At 35.1% G+C, this 22,127-nt stretch overlaps 1 protein-coding gene across 5 annotated transcripts in view; it reads left to right on the top strand.

Moving 5' to 3' along the window:
- The window catches only part of LOC135201025 (uncharacterized), a 91,878-nt gene that overhangs the window by 41,272 nt on the left and 28,479 nt on the right, over positions 1-22,127 (top strand). For 2 of the 5 annotated variants that reach the window (XM_064229865.1, XM_064229869.1), the window contains exons 2-6: positions 5,057-5,458; positions 13,025-13,305; positions 15,427-15,607; positions 16,343-16,506; positions 19,199-19,237. In XM_064229865.1, coding sequence (XP_064085935.1) covers positions 5,057-5,458; positions 13,025-13,305; positions 15,427-15,607; positions 16,343-16,506; positions 19,199-19,237 — 1,067 coding nt within the window. The remainder of the gene's footprint in view (positions 1-5,056; positions 5,459-13,024; positions 13,306-15,426; positions 15,608-16,342; positions 16,507-19,198; positions 19,238-22,127) is intronic. The other 3 variants (XM_064229868.1, XM_064229870.1, XM_064229866.1) reach the window with 2 other exon arrangements.

The raw sequence follows: 22,127 nt of genomic DNA on the forward strand, positions 1-22,127 counted from the left end.
AGATTTTGTAAGATACAGAAATATTGTTAATTTGGATCTTGTAATTATGGAAGTAATGTAATGTATGGTCAGTGAATTTATCTGTATTCGTCTGTCTATCCATCTTTTCGACAGGCCTTTCCTGATAAATCCTGTACTGAGACCACCGTCGCCTCTAGTCTTTGGACTTGAATCCCAATTAATATTGCATAACAAACTCGCTCAGCAGTGAGTCTGTAAAATCCCCTAAGTAGAAGAGGTCTGCAAAATTTCCTCCAACCTTCCCAAGTGGGTCATCACCGTGCCCCAAAGCAAGCAACATAGCACACAACCATTCTAAGCATTCGACACTGACAAGTATTGCTTTGGTAATGCGGGTTGGTATTTCGTCATCCAAACTTAGGTCTGAGGAGATAATAGAGCCGAAATAACATTTTTCAACGTTTTCAGTCAACTCGCCACCCACGCAAGAAATCATTTTTTCAGAGTAATTTTTCTGATCCGTTCCTTGATGCGTAACAAAAAGTTTTTGTAATGGAAAGCCTTAGACACATGCCGTATCTACAGCATTACATTTGTGGTTTCGCTGCAGTTGCTTGCAGCATTTTCAAACCGGTTAAGAAGAAATACAAGTTAAAAAGGTCGAAACGTTTAGTATAAGGACACGTAACTACATTAGAAAAACACTGTAATACGATCATTCTTATCAAAGTTCTTATTAAAGATGTTAAACATATTTGGAAAAAATGCTGATAATAAGAATATTCAGAAAATATAAGAAACTTTATAGTATGTGCAAAAATTAATTAAATACAAGAATATTATATATTATGTTGAGAGGATGGGCACTCAATAAGAAAAGAATCTTGAATTTTTAAATCTATATCAGGAAGACACTGGAAGAGGCCTAGAGGACGTGCATAGGCGACCAGGTAGTTCATTCCTGTTCTTACGAAGAAATGATTCTGTTTTGAAGATTATGCTCATAGAGAATTTTTATATTATTTGTGGGAAGAAAACTCGATGACCTTGCTGATATGTTTATTCAGTAACTGGGTGGGTATATCTCTTTATAAAAGGGGGACTGAAAAGCATAATTCTCTCCATAGGGCCTGAAACCCTCTTCGCAAAATAATTCCTAAAAATTCTGTTCCGTTGTACAAATGTAAGTAAGTTGATGTTGGACTGCCCTGTGAAGCAAGGTCACAATGCTGGTAATGTTCTAAGGGGTCTACAATAATAAAAAAAAATTAATAGTTCGTGCATAATTTAAAAACACTGTAAAGCTTTCGAACCCTTCCCTGGGTTCACCTTCAGACCAAATTATGCACAAACTATTAACACTTTATTATTATTATTATTATTATTATTATTATTATTATTATTATTATTATTATTATTATTATTATTATTATTATTATTATTATTATTGTGGACCCCTTAGGGCATTATGTATACTCTCGTGATTGAGAGTTTTTCCCAACTATGCTGGTAATGTTATATGAATAGGATTTCATTGTGTTAACTCTTTCATTGTAAGCTTGATTTTGTTATGCTGGTTGTTCATGTTATCTGACGTGATTTTCGTGTTCAAAGATATTTATACAGGTATCGCCTGCGTATCGCATAGGCTACTGATTTATAATTTGAAGAACAAATTTCCAGCATTTGTTTCCATGTTTTTCCATGAAAATGTATCGTAACTGTTGGTGATACAGGAACTCTCTGAATGCCCCCATGCCTGCTTTCTCTCTTTTGTTTATGCCTTTATGAAACCCTCCAATGACAACAACCTAATCTTCTGTTATTAAATTCAGCAGTTTAGAACAAGCATTTCACGGCATGTCTAATATGCTGTTTTCACCCTAGATTTGATTAGCGACGATTTCAATAGTTTTCTTCTTCTTCGGTTTTCTGATTCGTCTTCCCCAACTCTTCCTACCGACAGCATCCTCATTTACTTGAACGCTTCTCCAAATCCAAAAGTTTCCTTTACAATATCTGAGACTTTTAAAGCGTGTACTAATTTATAGATGAGCGTTAAATTAAGGTTATATGGAATTTCTCAAGTTTGTAAGTAGGAGTATCGATGAAAGACGGAATAGGGCAAGTAGGTATACACATTCGATATACGTTCTCAGGAGTCCGAAAAGAATTCTTGGTTGCAATCCTGTAATATAAAGTTTAATATAATATTAGATTGCTGTGTATTAATTTTCTCTCGTAGGATTTCTGTCTTTTGGTGTCTTCACAAACCTGTTTATTGTATATTTAGTTTACAAAATTATTAATCGAAAATTATAGAAATGCTGTTTCATGAAAGTAGTGGCTTCTCTCAAAAGGGCGACTAGCCTAAAGGCGAGGCCCAAGGTTTTGTATGCATCTGATAATTTGGTAAGTAGATTTTTTTTTTCTTCAAGATAGGCAGCATCCAATGAAAAAGTAGATCTGCCGATGAAAAAGCAGTGATCTAACATATACTGCTGCTTAGGATGTTACATAATTTAGGGTTTTTACGCAAGGTATTACTTACTATATCAACACATTCCTGAACCTATGAAAGACAAAAACTTCGTTACACACACACACACACACACACAGAGAGAGAGAGAGAGAGAGAGAGAGAGAGAGAGAGTTAAAATAGGTTTGTCTTAGCCCATGAAAAACGTCTGGTTGGTTTTATGTGTGTGTTTATCAGCAGGATAACGCATAAAAGTTATGACTCGATTTTGACTACAATTTGAGCTATCGTTCAAGATATCCTCTTTGGCAGTGAGCAGGATTACTTAGCCTTCGCGGAGGTCGGTGGTTCCAAAAGCTCTCTCCACTTCCTTTGTTTATTGTTCGTAGGCTTATAATTTTGTTGCATTGAAAATGTGTTGGTGCAATTCGTTTTCTGTATGGAGAACAAACACGCAAATATGACTCTCTTTCAACTACCAGGTTCAAAGATACCTTCCCTTCACATATTGCCATGCTTTGGAATTCACTTCATGCCCCTTGTTTCCTGTAGGCAGGTCTGTCGTATTCATTCGGAGTTGAACTGTATTTTTTTCACCCATCAACGTTACCAGTTTAATGTTAAAGTGAAGTTCTAAGTAATTTTTATGGAGAAGGCCATTATGGGGAAAATATGAAAGTCTAAGAATACAGTTTTTCTTTACTGTAAACTTATTTGCATTTCCTTCCAAGTCCTTCATTCATGTGATACACCGGACTTTCTATACTATGTTGTTGAAGATTTTGAGAGTGAGACAAGCATTCATTCGTCGTAGACTATTCGTGTTTCAGAAAAAATAGCGTTTTGAGAGTAGGATTGGTCAATTTTTTTCTTTTCTTTTTTAGTTCCTACCCTGTGGTAGGGTTGTAAGAATACTATCACCTTAGGTACTGCGTGTTGTAAAAGACGACTAAAAAAAAACTGTGGAAACTGCTGCCTTACAGTCCTACCCTTTAGTAAAAGGCTGGGCCCACCGCCAATAACTGTGGAAACGGCTGCCTTGCAGTCCTACCCTTTAGTAAAAGGCTGGGCCCACCGCCAATAACTGTGGAAACGGCTGCCTTGCAGTCCTACCCTTTAGTAAAAGGCTGGGCCCACCGCCAATAACTGTGGAACTGTGGAAACGGCTGCCTTGCAGTCCTACCCTTTAGTAAAAGGCTGGGCCCACCGCCAATAACTGTGGAAACGGCTGCCTTGCAGTCCTACCCTTTAGTAAAAGGCTAGGCCCACCGCCAATAACTGTGGAAACGGCTGCCTTGCAGTCCTACCCTTTAGTATAAGGCTAGGCCCACCGCCAATAACTGTGGAAACGGCTGCCTTGCAGTCCTACCCTTTAGTATAAGGCTAGGCCCACCGCCAATAACTGTGGAAACGGCTGCCCCTGCAGTCCCTACCCTTTAGTAAAAGGCTAGGCCCAACCGCCATAACTGTGGGAAACGGCTGCCTTGCAGTCCTGCCCTTTAGTATAAGGCTAGGCCCACCGCCAATAACTGTGGAAACGGCTGCCTTGCAGTCCTACCCTTTAGTAAAAGGCTAGGCCCACCGCCAATAACTGGAAACTGCTGCCTTGCCGGTGGGCTTTTTAGTCAAAGGCAAGACCCACCGTTTTTAACTGAAGTTGATGACAAAGGGCATGCGGTCGTTAAAAACCCGTTTGCCAAATAATAAACCATGCCTGATGTTGTAAGGAAAGGCACATCAGGCAACCGACCCCTTAGTGTAGGGATAACGGTGGGAAAGATTTGTCTATTTTAGGGCATCCTTCTTCTCTTAACCGTTTTGATGATGATTATTAAAGTAATTATTAAAATTGTAATATAGATCATTGTACATCTTAATTAAAAAGCTCTTGGAAAGTAGAGTATTGAAGGTGTTTAAGTGAAGGTCATAACCGTGTAATGGGGGTGTTTTTATCTTGCATATTTTTGGACGTAATGGTACATCACTATCCAAGAAAAAATAAATGCCAGTTCATTTGTCCTAGATTAGGCTGGCCTTGTGATAAGAGCATTTGTTCTTAAAGCCGCCTGTAACAGCGTGTAAGGGATGTAGACAAAATTATCATAATACGCCACATTTGTTTTCATATTTTAAAATTTTAGTGAAATCTTCCGCGTATGAATTCGACGCTTAGCGGATGCATGTGTTATATCTAATACTAAAATTTATAATTTATAGAACCATACCGAATGTTGAATATCTTACATTATGAAAATTGATCAGTACCTTTATATACACTGGTAATACGGGTTGATAAAAATCTCTTATTATGGAGCAGTTTTAATAAATACGGTAGCAGTCATATTTCCTGTTTTAATCTGTTTTTCATTGCATCTTAGTGTCACTTGAAATTTCATGTCATATACTCAAATTTATAATTGTGTACAATATTAGATTTTCCAATAACTATATAAACCTCATGATTGTAACCTTCATTAAGAAAAATTAGATAATTAATTTCAAAAATGTTATTCAGACTGCACACTTGCAAGGACCAGGTTAAAAAAATACATCTCCAATAATCTAACTCGCTTCATGGTGTTTTATACATGTATAACATTACACTTTATGTTGCAGCATGTGTGATATCATCTGGCATCGTGCAGATACCCTGGGTCTGGCCTCAGGTCCTAGTGACGTCATGGGTTCCCCCGAGAAATGGCTCAGACAGAGACCCAGTTCTCTTAGAATTCAAAGTCGACTTCGTGGATGACATCTCTGATGTCCTGCTGCTGAGATCCAATAATGTTACGATTCTGACCCAAAACGATGACCGGGTCAGCGCTGATGCACAAGTGTATCCAAACGAGAATGGCTGGGGAGGTTGGCTGAGTGTGACGTTCGAGGTGAAAGACACCTACGTTCTCAGAAGAACCGATTCGGACGAGGTGGTGTTCTCTGCGGAACTGGGCAACCCCACAGCTCATGTGCGAGAGGTAGTCATTACAGGAAGCAACGTGACCGTTAACTGTGACAGCGGTTAGTTTATTTCTTGTTTCGGTTCTAACATAATTCAGACAACACGATAAATTAATATTTTGTCTGCTGTTTTATATTAGAACTTTTTTTTTAAAACTTAGAATTTTTTATTGCATTATGTAGTTTTATTGCTGATATACTATATATTATTATTGATGATCTGTAGGAAAGTTTGTGATTCATATACAAAAGTTGTCCATGCATGCTGCAAAAGTACACGTTTTATTTTTTCTAGTTTCTAGTTCAAAGAGTTATTATAGATTAAGCCTATGAAATTGTGGCGAATTCTGCAGCCAGAAGTTTAAGATATCGCAGCATGAGTAGATTTTATTGGCAATTTAACAGTATATTACCCACATGGTAAAATCTTGACGAGTCTCTCCTAAGATAAATGGATCAATAGAAATATTTACACACACATATATACGTATATATATTATATATATATATATATACTATATATAATATATAATATATATATATACATATGTATATATATATAATATATATATATATACAATATATATATATGTATATATATATGTGTGTGTGTGTGTGTGTGTGTGTGTAAACATTATTTCTATTGATCCATTTATCTTAGGAGAGACTCGTCAAGCTTTTAAATATATATATATATATATATATATATATATATATATATACCTATATATATACATATATACTATATTATAAACGTACAATCTTTATAGGCGATATACAGTATAATAGAGATGAGCAAGCCCTCTAGTCTCTAAAGAGTATGCTGTTAAACTTATCAGCTCTTATCACCACAAGAAAATCAAAGGATTACTAGGTAGACGAGATAGCAATAAAACATAAAACGCAGGCAAACACGTTATACATTTAAATAGATAGATATAGAATCTAATGGTCACTTTTTGCAGGTACGGATGTTTTTCACACCTCTTGAGTACGCTTTTCAATAAAAAAAAGCCTGAGATAGGGAACAGGGTATTACAGTAACAGACGCACACATACATACATGCACACAACACACACATTAATGTATATATATTGCTGAAATGACCACATTCAAACTGGATGGTATTTAACGGAGTTACTTATTAAAAAATGTTACAACCTCTCAAGGACAAAAAGTTCTCTTTATCAAGTATCCGTGACAATGAGGATGGTATGTCCTTGAAAGCTTGAAGCTTTTTTGAGTAAATAACTCCGTTAAATACCATCCAGTTTGAATGAGGTTCTTTTTGTAATTGTACTGTTGCACAGAACAATTGTGTAGGTGATATGTGTTGGAAGAGAGAGAGAGAGAGAGAGAGAGAGAGTAAAAGGTTTCATGTGTACACGTATGCTAGGCTGCGTCTGTATAGTCGCGCATTACCCTTTATGTGATTTAAGTAAATAAAAGTAATGCACCCAAATAAGTAGATGCCGAACAGAGATAATATCTATGAGGTGGCTGCTTTTTTTTCATGCCAGCTGAGTCATTGCCACGGTGATAGAGGAGAGATCTTCCATGCCCAAGGTCAGGGAGGGAGCGTGTACGTACAATGTTGCAAAGTCGTACGCCCACATAGTTAGGTCTAAGTATTCTTATGCAAGAATAGTTAATAAAATGTATGTGTCTACAGTTGTCCGTGTAGATCTACTTTTTAAGATTTATTTTTAGTATAAGCGTATGTATTTATATTTTAAATGTCTCCGTTACACACTATTGCAGACATTATTATTTAATTAAGTAGAATATAGCATAATAAATTCTTATTTGTATTTTGTGGGCAATGTTTTTTGGGAAGATTACTTTAGAAAGTTGAGAGTTTATATTTTGTTCATGGATTACTGATAATATAATAATAGTAATAATAACAGTTGTCATTTTTGTTAGTTGTTAAAGCGCCTGGCATTGTGGAAGTTTTATGCACAGGGATCATCCTTGATTTAGCAGTCAAAGGAGGATGTTGATTATGGCTAATGGGGCCAATATTTCCAGAACAGGATTTAAATGGAGATGTAAGAAAGTGACCAACGTTACAATGGCTGAATATTCCTTATAAAAATGCCATGGCTCTCGTATATCCGCTGGACTTAATTTTACGGTTGTTTATAAGTTCATGTATTTGTTTACTTCTTGTTCTTCACATATTACTGTACTTTCCCATTGTTCGGTATTTATCTTTTTTCACACGTAGATACAGAAACTTAGTAGCATTTAGAAGAATAGTAATGATAAATTTTGTCTACCACTCATTTCCACCTTTATCCGCGAGAGCTTTCGTGTTTAAACAAATCATCATCAGATGCAAATAATCCAGTATCTTTTATTTAGAGAAATGCGGGAAAAAAATTATAGATAATTTGCTTACTAATTAGAAACTTTTGGCCTATTTGTAGTAGATTAGGGATTAGGTATTCAAACACACTTACCTCCTACCTATATCACACTGGTGCAGAAAGAAAGTCGCGTTTTTTGCGATTTCTTGTATCTATGGGTAGAAGCAAAGTCTGCAGAATATAAAGTACCCTATGGAGGTTGTGCAGAAGCTGGTTTGGCAGCCCTTCGAGTTTTTTTTTTTTTTTTTTTTTTTTTTGCGTTGCAAAACCTGCCGAACAGCGACAAGGGAAAGTTGAAGATTATTGCGATACTCCTCAACTCTTTATTTTTTTCCGCCTATTCACATTATGGGAATGTTCAAGGGAAGTCTGTGCTCTTCCGTTTTCTCTAGATTTTACGGTGGTTGACGTCATCGCAGCCCTGACCTAGGAGCGTGTTTGATATCCACTACACCGAGTGTTTCGTATGTTCGTCGTTTAGCGGTAGAAAATGAGTTTATATTCTTTTAACTTCCCTTGATTACCCCCATTTTGAGGCAGGCATTAAGCTTGTATTGCGGCAACTGATCTGTGTGGAATCAGTATAGAATGTCTCTAAAGTTCTCCGGCGTTGTTTGATTGCTAAGCCTTTCGAACTGCCCAGACATAGAGTTAGTTAAAAGGCAAAAGCCCAAACATACCTCCCCAGCGCCACCCACATCCTCGAGTATCAAGAAACACCGCTGGAGGAACGAGTTTTGAAATCTGACCTTTTGATTAAACACTGTTTTGAGTTTTATTGCATGTCTCTCTATATATATTTATATATATATATATTGATTTTTTCAACATTGAGCTTCAAAGAGAAAACGGAGGTCACTGTTGTCACATACTTTTGAAGACGAAGTGTAGATGAATTCCTGTAGTATAGATAATTTCTCCAAAGTCACTTGCTTCACCTACACAAGACTCGCCATCACTCTTCTACACGCTTAGCACCATTAGCCTGTAGAATTTACATGCCTGAGTCCCTCTGCATAAAGCTTTCACAACACTAACTGCTTCTACACCTACACATAAGACTTAACTGTGTATCAGAATCATTTGCACACATTACAACGTACACCTTTATCTTGCATGAACTCATGCGTCGTGGATGCCTCGTTTCCATGTCCTCTTTTACCCCTTTGTCTAGTTATTTCTAAGATTCCCTCTCACTCTCCAGCCCCGCACCCCCCCGCCCTCAGCACCCCCCTACTCCTGAATTGCACACTCTTCCTCCAACTTATCTTCCAATTCTTTCCACTTGTTTTAACCATGTCAAAATACACTGATTCGCCCTTCCACGTACCATAACCTTTTTCCACCCATGCAAGTGTCTAACATTCCGGCCCTTTTAGTTCTAGTTATGCCACATTTACTATGCAAGCACCTTATCATTATAACTTTAACCTTTGCTTTTCATTTCCATTCAACATCCACACTTCACTTCCATAATGGAGAGTTGTATCAATAATCCCTTTAACACACCTTGGATTTCCTAGATCCTTTAAGCCTCTTCCCAGTCTTGGTACACATCCTTCTTCAACCTCATAATTGCCATCCTTACTGTTTAACAGTCACGTGTATAACCATTCTCAAACTTGCGCAAACCCTTCCACTCTTGCACTATCCAGCTCTGTCGTCTCCCTCTCTCTTTCACATTCAACAAACACGCAAAATATTCGCTCCATCGACCAAAGACTCTCTCTCTCTCTCTCTCTCTCTCTCTCTCTCTCTCTCTCTCTCTCTCTCTCTCTCTCTCTCTCTCCAGCATTTCTTTGACATCTTTTATATCGAGATTTATACTAATTGTGCACTTTGGCTTTTCTCTCTGCATTTAATTCGTAGTAGAGCTTATTTTCTCTTCTGTCCTTCCTCATCGTCTCTCCCCTTTTTCTGTTTACATGCCCTTTATTGCCTTGCCTCTTTTGACCTCTTTATCCATCCTTCTGTAGTGTTCATGTATATGTTCTCTTTTGTTTAGTAGTAGCTCTCAAAGCAATATTTTTCTTTCACCAAAGTTCTGATTTCTTAAGCCCACCACTCGCTGTTTTCATTTCCTCTGCCCTCCCTTCTAAAACCCCAAATTCCCTGTTAACTCGAGGACCTTATCGTGGAATTTTACGTACACTTTAGAGGTCTTCAACTCCGTCTTTAACCTTCTTCCTCTTATTCCTTAAGCGTTCTTTTCACTACTGCCTTTTAAAATTTACTTGTCTTAGTCATCTTAACAGAAACATTTTCATCCTTTCTTGGCCTATTTATTAAATGTTCATCAATCTTAACTTTTGGTTCAGTCAAATAATGATCGGAAATACTCCGGCTACTCTTTTTCTCTCCTTGACGGATATCAGCATATATATATATATATATATATATAAATATATATATATAATATATATATATATATATATATATGAAATGAACGGGACAACAAAAGGACTAAAATGATTTCTCCTTATTTACACCAGTCTTCTTGCTGTCCTGTTCATTATTAAACTTAAGCTCACCAGGAGCGTAAATCTTAAGAGTTATATATATAATATATATATATATATATATATATATATATATATATATATATATATATATTGATAATTTTGGACTCACGTCGGGATCGAACCCATATCTTTTAATTGAAAAGGAAGGGCGCTACCAATCGAACCACGCAAGTCATAAAAGAAGTTGAAACCTAAGAATAACCACTGTACGTAAGGCTTTACCTGGGGAGGTGCACTGCTTCGCATACCAGCGAGATTTACCATATTCCAGGACCTAGCAGTGATCCAACTGAGCATCATTCAAATTATCCCTTCTGAGTGATTATGATAGAAGTAATCAACACATAATCACGTGTGGTACAGGAATAAATTTGTTAAACGCACTGGTATGGAAGACAGTAGGCTTGTCCAGATAAAAGCCTTAGGTACAGTAACTATAACTTCCATGACCTGTGTGGTTCGGTTGGTAGCACCTTTGCCTTTCAAATGAAAGACCTGGGTTCGATCCAAATGTGAGTCACAAATTTATTTTTGTTCCAAATGTGTGTTGCTTATGTAATATATATATATATATATATATGACTGGTAAAATTGTTCTGTTACAACAGAATTCCATCTAATAAAAGGAGTCCATAACAATGCCAAAATATAGAAAGTAAGTACTATATTTCAGAGACGGCTGTCTCTCTTCAGGCAGGAAATGAATAAGGATAGTTACAAAAAAGGTGGTATTTATACCAAGAGATCCATCGACAGGTAGCACGTTTTTCTAAGTTACCCCCACTGATAATTCTTCTTTAATCTTCTTAAGCGTTGGTTAAAGAAACATTTTATCAATGACATCTGAATCCCAGGCGCCCTTTGAGATGTTTATTACCTGGCTGTGTTTAATCAAGGCCGATTCTATCATCTGACTTTTGTATCAACAGTTGCTACTATAAATTATATGTGACAATTTCCATTTTATCGGTGGTTATTCATTTCCTGCCTTAAGAGAGAGACAGCAGCCTCTGAATATATAGTACTTACTTTCTATATTTTAGCATTTTTATGGGCTCCTTTTTATTATATATATATATATATATATATATATATATATATATATCTATATTCTATAATATATATTTTATATATATATGATATATATATAATATATATAAATATTTATATTATATATATATAATATATCATATATATATATATATATTTTATATATATAGTATATATATATATATTATATATATATATATATATATATTATATATATATATTCATATATATATATATATATATATATATAATCATAGATATATGTATATATATTATATATATATATATATATTTATTATATATATAGATATAATATATATATATATATATATATATATTATATATATACTATATATATATATTATATATATATACTATATATATATATATATGTGTGTGTGTGTGTGTGTGTGTGTGTGTGTGTGTGTGTGTGTGTGTGTGTGTGTGTGTGTGTAAAACTTTCTGTGTTGATGCATAGTGTAACATCCTTTTCGTCGCAACTTCCTCTGAGCAGTGTACATTTCCAACAACTAAACCCTTCCCTAAACACATTTCCACAGAAGAGCCTCCAGAGCCTCCATTCTTATTTACTCTGTGAACTCCATATCTGCCCAGGACTCCATTTCTATCTCTCTCAACCACCATTGCACTTGAATTCCTTATCATAACCACTTGAATTCCTTATCATATCTCAGACCCAGGAAGGCACAAATTCAGACTTTCCCAAACGTACCCTTTTCCCTCTCTCATTCCTTTCCACTTCTGCCCCATGCACATCGCATGCACATGTATAGTTTTTTCTCGTGCCACACTCAATCTTACTCATCCCGTCCACTTACTAACATAATCATACTCTTTCACCCAGTCCCAGAGTTTAGCAGTTGAACAACAAGTGTTACGCCTTCCGCAGCCTCGCAGCTTTCAGCGTCCCTATTCACAATCTCTGTACTTCCCCCTCCTGTACACACTGCCTTTTGTCACGCTTCATTTACTGCCAAAGCAATCAATATTTTTCTCTTTAGACAAATAAGCAGTTATGCACCTTTTCAATTCTGCACGTTATCCACATATTCCAAAAACCAAGATGCAATTTTTCTTTTTTCTGTAATAAGCACAGGCCATTACAATGTGAGGGGCGCAAACCTACTCTGTTTGATGACCTTCACAGTTCACAGGGTAGCGAGAATGCTATTATTTTCCGGCATTCCCCATAAATAAAGATGATGTCATTTGTCCCGTATGCAGAGGCTCATGTGTTATTCAGGGGGCGTTTCTTTAAGTCTCCTCCAAGGGGGTGGGGGTTGCATTTTAATTGTACCTCAGGACCAAAGGAAAAGGGGTAAGAACAATGGGGCCTCGTTAAAAAAAAAAGTAGTTAAGAATTCCAGAACTTAGTAGTAGAGGAAACGCTGTCCCCGAACCGTGCAATCCAACGATTAATAATTTACAGGTTGCGTGTGAGGAGTGTCGTGTGTGTATGAGAGAGAGAGAGAGAGAGAGAGAGAGAGAGAGAGAGAGAGAGAGAGAGAGAGAGAGAGAGAGAAAGTATCTTGACTCAGACTCTAACTGGACTAAATTTTGTCCTCTACCAACAAATGTTTCCGTAACTTGCAGTGCATCCTCACCGCTTCCAATGCTCAGATGATGCATCCCGTACTAAATGTTTTACTTTTTACTTCAGATGAACTGATCTGGCACGTCTTCAGAGGGAAGAAGACGGTCCCCTTGACCCCGGGAGGTAGAGGGTGGAGGGTGGGCATCCTCCCGACAAGTGAGGTCTTGCCGACCTTGACCCTCGACGGTAGCGCTACCAATTTGACTCTCGGGCTGAGTGCCGGGAGAAAAGGCATCAGTGCCAACACTTCCGTGCCCCTCGAGCCCTTTACCCGGTACAGTTTCGTCATCGAGTGCTTGTCTTCGACAGAACCGGGTGAAGATACGAGCCTGAACTGTTATGTGAAGGTGAGTTTTTTTTCCATCCCCAAAACAAAAGTTTATCTTCCTTTACGCATTCCTATGTTATTGGTAAGCTGAGGCAATTATGGTTTATTTATATTTCATTATAATTATAATTATAATTGTTTTACTTTTTTCCAGGTTATTGAATATCAGGCAATAACTATACAAATATTTAATGTCGAATGTCTAGACTCTGGCATTTTTTCAACTATATAAGACGAAAATAATTTCTGAATTGTAGACTATTACAGATATTTATCCTCCTTTTTTTATAGTACTGAATTAGAGCCTTGAACTGTACATCACTGGAGAATATATCTGACGCTACTGCTTAATTCAGGTTGAAATATTGCTCTAAGGAAAGCTTTAGATTTTATTAGTTGTCTGTATTTCTTTTGTTGCAAGTTTCATGAACGACTGATTTTCTGAAATATCAGACGTAGTATCCTTCGCTATTGACAAGGCCTATTCATAAATGCCTAAATTTCAACCCCACGTAACTTTGGATCGATCACAGCGGAAAACTTGTATAGCCTAGAATGTACGTCACTGGTTCAGTGAATAAAGTGATTGCTCATTTCTCTTACCCATCCCGAAACTCGGTGGCAGTAGGGCCGTTTCAAAGGCATATCCCGCTTACTACTACTACATATTATTAATATTTCAGATGCTAAAGATAAAAAAAATCAGCTGTTGGAAATTTGAAAAGAATAACTTATCTAACTGGTGGTTTTTGCGAGAAATGTTAACTATACAGACTTCAGATGCTTTATAAATACCTATATTTAGCTGGAACTCTTACTTTTTCATTCGTTGACTTGGTTTACCTGAATAAGGGTGTGCAATCATTGCGTGAAATTACCAAAAAAAAAGTTCTTTTTTATCCTAGCACCTAAAATACTATATTATACATGGTGTCTATCTCACTTGTACATGACACTACCATGCCGATAAGGACGTGTACATAACATAACAAGGTCGTTAGTTATTACTGTAACGGTATTTTGTGATTTGTTTAGGAATGATCACATTTGCAGTGATTACTATCAATAGATCGAATCATTAAAAACAAGCCTGGTCATTATGAGAGAAATTTGAGACAAGAAAAATGGAAAGAAAGAAACAGAGATTGTATCACAGATCAATATCAGATTTTATAGTGATTTTGCGTGAACAGTGTAGTACAGTATTGTTTTTCACCCATTAAAGATTATGCTAAAGGAATATATTAATTTTGGAGTTCGTTTGTTTTTTATATACATTATATTGTGCACATTTTCCCTTGAAAATCCAATAACGGCATAAACAAACAGCATACCATTGTGTCTGTGTATGGATGGATTCGGAACTCGTTTGTATAAGCATTGTGATTGTTTAGAGTAACATCTACAAATTTCTAAGTATTCAGTCAAAATTCCAGTAGGCTGCTACGACCAAAGATGATCCTTTTTTTTTTTTTTTTTTTTTTTTTTTTTTTTTACTTTTTTTTTTTTTTTTTACTTTCATCAGGGGAACTTCCATTTTTGCTTTACATTGAACCTCTCTCCCTTAGCAAAGCTACTCCTCCTGAGAAAAAGTAAAGTAAAATATAAAATTTAGGCCGAATGCCAAGTGTTAGGACCTGTGAGGTCATTCGGCGCTAAAGTTTATAGTGCTGTAAGGAGGAAAACCTCGCAGCTGCACTGTGAAACAATTGTTAGAAGAGGGTGGAAAGTAGATGGAAGAAAGACTGTGAAAGGAGGAACAGTAAAAGGAATGAAAAGGTTGCAGCTAGCAGCCGAAGGGACACGGCAAAGACCCTTGAGTAATGCCTACAGTGCACCACGCATAAGGTGTACTGACAGCACTACCCCACTACCGGGACTAATCCTCCAATATCGCTTTGAGTGCGATTTCTTATGACATCACACACTGTCTTGAGTCGTGCATTCTGTATTTCTTGGCAGTAACTTACTACTGAACTGCCCTTGAAACTAAATTTCCTATTAGTAGATGATGAAGCTATAAAATCAATTTGACTTCATTCAGTACACCATTCTGGTATATATGATGATGATGATGATATGGTTTTGTGTTGTCTTCACAATGATGATATGATTTTGTGTTGTCTTCACAATTTTCCAGGCCAAGAAATCACTTCTGAAAGCTTTCAAGCTACCCTTGATGCCACGTTTCTTAGAGATAGAAGGGGAAAGCATAAAACCATTCTACTTCATACAGAACATTGTTCCCTTGCCTGTCATCGTACCTGTTATTGATACAACTCCTGCTCAGAGTGGTAGTCATTCGTCAGCTTCTAGTCCGGGTGAGTGTTGGAACCACACTACATCTCTACATATAGATGATAATCATATACTTGTATACAGTAATGGTGTGAAATGGTGATACGGAACTTTTAATATCTCCATATTTCTTTAAAATTTTAATGTTTTGAATAATTCTACTTTTAATTATACTTTTAATGGTACTGAGGAAATTTAAAGTATTTTTTATAATAATGCTGATAATAGTATTTTTCGTAGTAGTATCAAGTATAATAATGTACGTATGTGAAAACATATGATTAAATCATGAAATTTGCCATTGTTGATTCCTTCTGAATATTGCATTAATTTTTTTTTGAGTGTTACTCTTTGTGGCCTACATTCTCGTAGCTACATATTCAGCATGTGATAATTCTTCATGTTTATGCTCTACTACTATCCTTGCATTAAAAATTATACTTTTAATGAAGTTCTATGGAAATTCGTCTGAAATATTATCTCTGAAGTTTTAGGTTAGATAAGAAAATTCAAGTGTTTAAAAAACTTAGATATATATATAGATATATATATAATTATATATATATGATATATATATATTTTAGGTACAGAAATTGACTCAATAATAAAGAAATAAAACTCCATAACATTTTGTATTGAAAGACAACATTCAATTGCTAAATAATTATTTATGTACTTTTGTCTCTATTGCACCAGCACAGTGTACATGTGTAAGGCCATGAATTAAAGAGTATATAATATGATTTTATTAAAACTAGCTTCCGGAGGCGGCGGCAGTGGTGGGGGAAGCCATGGTAGTGGAGGCCAAGTAAAACTTGGATGGAGCGGCTGGTGGGCTGCTTTGGCCGTTATCTTGGGATGCATTCTCATCTTCGTCATCATCATGTGCTTTGTGTCTCATTATCACAGACCAAAGATAGAGGTAAGATATTTTCAGTTTTTTGGTGTGTTTTGTTTCGGTACTGGATTTTCTGTTGCAGGACAGAACACAACATGTAAAAAAAAAAAAAAAAAAAATGGTGTGAATCCAAGGAAACTGGGTCAGAGCTCACCAGGAGTCGCATAGAAATTTGAACCCCAAATAACCTTAGGAAAAGCATACAGTTGTCGTTTTAATTTGTAATGTATGAAAATAGTAAATGAAACATTCTCATTAGCAAGTTCTGAAACTTTGTGGAGATGATTTTAAAAAATTATAAAATGAGGGATACATCACTAGACATTGGAAAAGGGGCAAATAGAATGAGGTATACGTATACACTAGAGATCGGAAAAGGGGCAGGTTTTAAATGCCAACAATGATAGAAAGAGTGCCGAATAAAAAAATAAAAAATATTTTTTTGCAGTGGAAGCGTGAAGTCTTAAACAAGAAGTACAAATGTTTCTTTGACGTTCCAGAGAGAAAATTGCCAATATAAAGTAGAAGGGGCTAATTTAGTTGATTTCTAGTTGACCTTACTCTGCGGTATCTGTACTGATAAGATTATATCTGTGAGAAGGCATAATTGTGATAAACAGTGCGGTTAGAGTGGAAGCTCTTATTGGGAATAGACTATAAGATTGTACTTTCAAGATGGAAGATAAGTGTCAGTGTTTAAAGTAAATATGATGTAAAATTATTAAAAACATCCAAAATTAGTGTAAAATATGATGTAAAATTATTAAAAACTTCCAAAGTTAGTATTCTATACCCACTTGCACCTAACTAAAAGAACAAAAACCAATGGAAGCCGAAAGTAGATTATATTTTAAAAACGTACGTATATTTCATCATATTGCTTTGATTCTTGTTTTACCACTTATATTTCCAAGTTATATGTACAGTGATGCTCAGATCTGATGCAACATGATTTTTTTTGTTTCATGTACAGTGATGCGACATTGTTCTTTTTGTTTCGTCCTGATTCTCAGACTCGACGTGACATTGCCAAGTAATGTTAAACATTTTTTTTTCTTTTTCTAATGTCATACATGTTGAAAAGTTTGCAATTCACAGCTAGCACTATTTCCCATATGGTTATATAAATATGATCCCATTTATTCATAATCTGTGTGAAAATATGATCCTATATATTCATAATCTGTGTGATTTCAACTATTTTTTTTTTTTTTACATTGCATAGTTCAAAGTATGGTGTGATAAGGTTAGCGGTGCCAGCAATGATGGCACACTTATACATGCTCCTCAGGCTGGTCAACATGACTACCTCTGTAGAATTATAACAGTAGACCTAATAAGCTCAATAGTCATAACATTTTCAAAATAGGAATATGAATTACAACAGGTTTTCTTTGAGTGTCGAAGTTTTAGGCTATTTAAACTGCCTGTATGTTGCAAAAGTATTAATAGGCCTAAAAAATAATCTAAGCCTTCTGAAATGTAATCTGTTACTAATGAATTTATTTGTAGAGACTGCTATTCTATGAGGAATGTAAGATAATGATGATTTTGATTATATGGAGAAGATGGTTATTAATCAAAATGTCTGTTAGTATTAATATCAAGGCATATGGTACACTGTTTTTTAACTGGCTTAAAATATTATTTTCTTAATAGTTCTTCTGCTCGCTTTTGGCGTATACGGATGTAATTAATTATTCCATAAGATAACTTGTAGCGTAAGAATGTGTAGATAACCTCATTTCCTTTCTGGCCAGAGTTTGTTAATATAGAGACGTGAATGCTAAGTGTAAAGTAAAGAAATCTAACACCCAGGCCTAGGAACAAAATCTTGCCTTTGATATAAACGAATACTAATTAAATTGTTAATAAGCCATCATTTTTCATGTGGTTAAGAAATATATCATAAATAATTTTATTTTATGAAAATCCAAATATTCCTCTTAACAAATATAAAATAAGTGTTTTCAAGTTAATTTCATTGTCGTTACTCATTGTAGACCTACGTTTGTTACACCAGATGGTTCATGTTTGCACTGCCACTAATGGTTGCATTACACACGCTCATTTTACTTTTATATTTACGTGTTTATATTTTTTCAGCGTTGAGGCGTAAAAACAATCGAATAGGACCATTACACATTTTATGGTTGCTTTGGAAGCAATATTAATGTTATGACAAATTTTAAATTTTTTTTATTTAACAATTGAACTAAGGTTTGATGAAGACTTCATTTTGGTCAAATGCATCAGCGATGAGTGAACGAAAGTTTTGAAAATGGTTTGTGAGCGTTTTTACTGCAATTTGGCTACATGTGGCATTTTCTTAGTTTTGAAATAGATGACAGATTTCACTCTTATGGAACATACTATGGCCTTTGTATGCAATAATCATGTTTTTGCATTGAAATAATAGATAAATATGGAGCATGTTAAGTTGCCAGTTAGTGAATTTTGAATGGAATCCTATGCAATCAAGTAGCATCAGTTCTGAGGATAGCTGTACATATATTTTCCCACAAAGGAATACTTTTAACTTTCAACATGCTACTCATTCTTTTGGAAAGGCCACCTCCTGTAACTGGGAACTTTGATTCTAAAGGAGGAGGAGTAGCAAATAGACCAAGTATGCGTATTTTACCATTGTTCATAAGTTCCAGAATTTTTCATTCCCATGTGATGATAACTGAGTAAATTATATTGATGTTTTCAGAAGCTAGACCCCATTTGGTACACCAGGAAAATGTCAAAGGTATTTCAAGTCTAATTGCCAAACCTAAACATTTTAATGTTTAAGCTGTGAAGGAGGCTGATTTAAAATGAGGCTTATAAATAAGCTTAAGCACATTTTTAAAATTAAAACTGGAAGTTAACCAGCATTATGTACTGAATGTATACATCACTGCTTATATGGAAATGTGGTGAAGTAGAAGAGGAGTTTGAAATTTGTACACACACAGACACACAAACAGACACACACAGGAATCTTGGTGCATGATTCTATTTTATTTGTGGATAGACTCTCACCCTCTACCAATCATGAAATGCTTGCTTTAGTGCTTCTGCATTCCCACACAAGCCTGTTATTCACCTGTACATCTGTTCTACAAACATACAAACTAACTGGAACCAAATTTGTGCATGCTGTGTCCCTTTTCTAAAAATACTGTACTACATTATATTTTCACAGATACTGGGAGCTAATTTTATATGCAAACCTTGTCTCTCATGAAAACTGTGGCTTAATAGGATATGAAATATCAATAAATTAAATTGCATACTCTTATTTATTTTAGTGCTTTGCTATAAAGAAAATTTAATATACTACATGCATATTTCTCATCATATTGTTTTTCATACTACAGTAATGTACTTTACATGATTGTTTTGATAATGTACATAGTGAATTGCTTGATAATATAATTACAGTCAGTATTTGGGTTTGGTATACAGGGTAGTAATCAAGTTATTTTATTACAGACAATTTCTTCTCATCTGCTAAGGGTTTCTATTCCGAACACTTTTGATGGATGTTACAGACAGATATGCAATTGTGAGCCAATCTAGCTTATTCTTGGTGATTTTCCCCTTATCTTGATTGGAATATATTGTACATATTGTGGATTTGAGCATTTTACTGTTATATGGAATGGAATGGAATGGAATATAGAATTTTGGCCAAAGGCCAAATGCTGGGACCTATGAAGTCATTCAGTGTTATTTACCTTCATATGATCCATTGATGAGTCTGCGTACAGTAATTATGTACCGTATATATGTACTATGAATGTTAAGAGTGTACCATAGTACTTAAACTTTGGAGGTCACTTCAACATATGTTTGCATATACATTATGTATGAATAAAATATAATAAACTGAGCACCATATAATTCCTTGTAAGTTTATACAACCAATAATTGACAGCATGATATTGTACTATTTCAACATCAGTGCTCAACAGAACAGTTGCTGATAAGCTCATAATAAAAAATTGATGAGTTCATTGTTGTTTCATGGATGTGCTTTAGTTTAATTGAATTCTGATACTTGAATGTTGTTAACTGTTTGAAATTTTCATGTTGAAGGTGGTTTGTAGGTTACATTTTTTTGCACATTGTTATTTTGCCACCAGACTTTACATGAATTGGGCAATATTGATGGCAAAGTTGAAGTTAGACTGCTATAAAAATGCACGACTTAATTTTTTTTCCATTGACTACTGAAACTTCAGTGCGATAATGGTGAATGTGTAAGGAAACACTCATAAGATAAAGCCTCGGTACAACAGTCATACATTTAGTAAGAATTGTAGATATTTTTATTGGAGAAGGTTGTGTGCAGGTTATACACCAGTGATTTTCTCAGTTATCTGGGGAGAGATGTAGATAGATTTTATTTTCATCATGAAAATATACTACTTGCAGATTCTTGGAACTGTTTTAATGGACTAATATTTTGTTTTATTTTCATTGTGAAAGTATACTACTTGCAGAAGCTTGGAACGGTTTCAATGGACTAATATGTTCAACTAAGTTGTAACTCACTTAGGCTTATTACCTATCATTGCTAACATTATTCTCATGAATTTTCCTTGTGATTTTGTATGTCATTTATACTGAACCACTGACATTGTCTTGGCAAACCCTAACATAGTACATAGTATTTCTCATTGCACCTAATATATCAAAATATTTCACATCCTTCATTATTGTGCTTTAACACTGGCCAATCCAAAAAGGTATTCTTATTTTAACAAACTTAAAATAATACCTATAAGTGTTATAACCTTCATAAATCTATGCAAGATTTTTGTGTCTAATAATTTCACTGTTCATACTGTGTGGAATCTTATCCCTGCTCTGTAATTTTCCCAAATGTTAGTGAGATTCTCAACCTGCTGGCTATTTACTTGAATTAAAAAAAAAATTCTTGATAAAAATTGATATGATTCTCATAGCCAAATCTTCTCTGGGTTCTCACTCTGCAAAAATTAAATGAATGCTAAATATGTAAAATTTTGATGGTTTTACGGTCACTAACTATTTTCATCTGGACTTCTTTACTAAATGATTACGTAATTGTGAATGTTGAGACACTCAGGGCTTATTTATTATCTAAACTTTTCTCACAAATTCATATTCTGAAATATTTTTTAAATACATATTTGATTGAAGTTTCCTTACTTTTCAACAGCTGTAATGACCAGGGAGTTAGTGTGTTAATACTTAACTGTACTTTGCTTCCAATTCTTGACTGAATTCATGATGGTAAACAATGATGATGCCGTATTTCCCTAATAAATATTTACCTGATTTTTCGATTTACATCCAAATTCAATTCTCATCAAGTAGTTGTACTGTATTGTAGCTCTTGACTGGTAATTTTATTTCATATTTTTTACCATGACTCCTGGCAAGTCCTTAATTTTGGCTCTAAAAAATATAGCAAGAAATTTCCTAAGAATTTTTGGCATTTCAAAACCCCATCTAAATTATTTCCTATCAAGTGCATTTAGAGTTTAAATTGGTGGTGAATGGAACGGGTCTGGTTACAATGGGCACATATGCTCTTACACTTGGTATTTACAGTATCATTTGTCTTCTCTACAAATGTGATCCTTATCTTTCTTAAAAGACCAACC

This window comes from Macrobrachium nipponense, chromosome 27 (assembly GCF_015104395.2).
Source record: "Macrobrachium nipponense isolate FS-2020 chromosome 27, ASM1510439v2, whole genome shotgun sequence".
In the NCBI taxonomy this organism is placed as follows: domain Eukaryota; kingdom Metazoa; phylum Arthropoda; class Malacostraca; order Decapoda; family Palaemonidae; genus Macrobrachium; species Macrobrachium nipponense.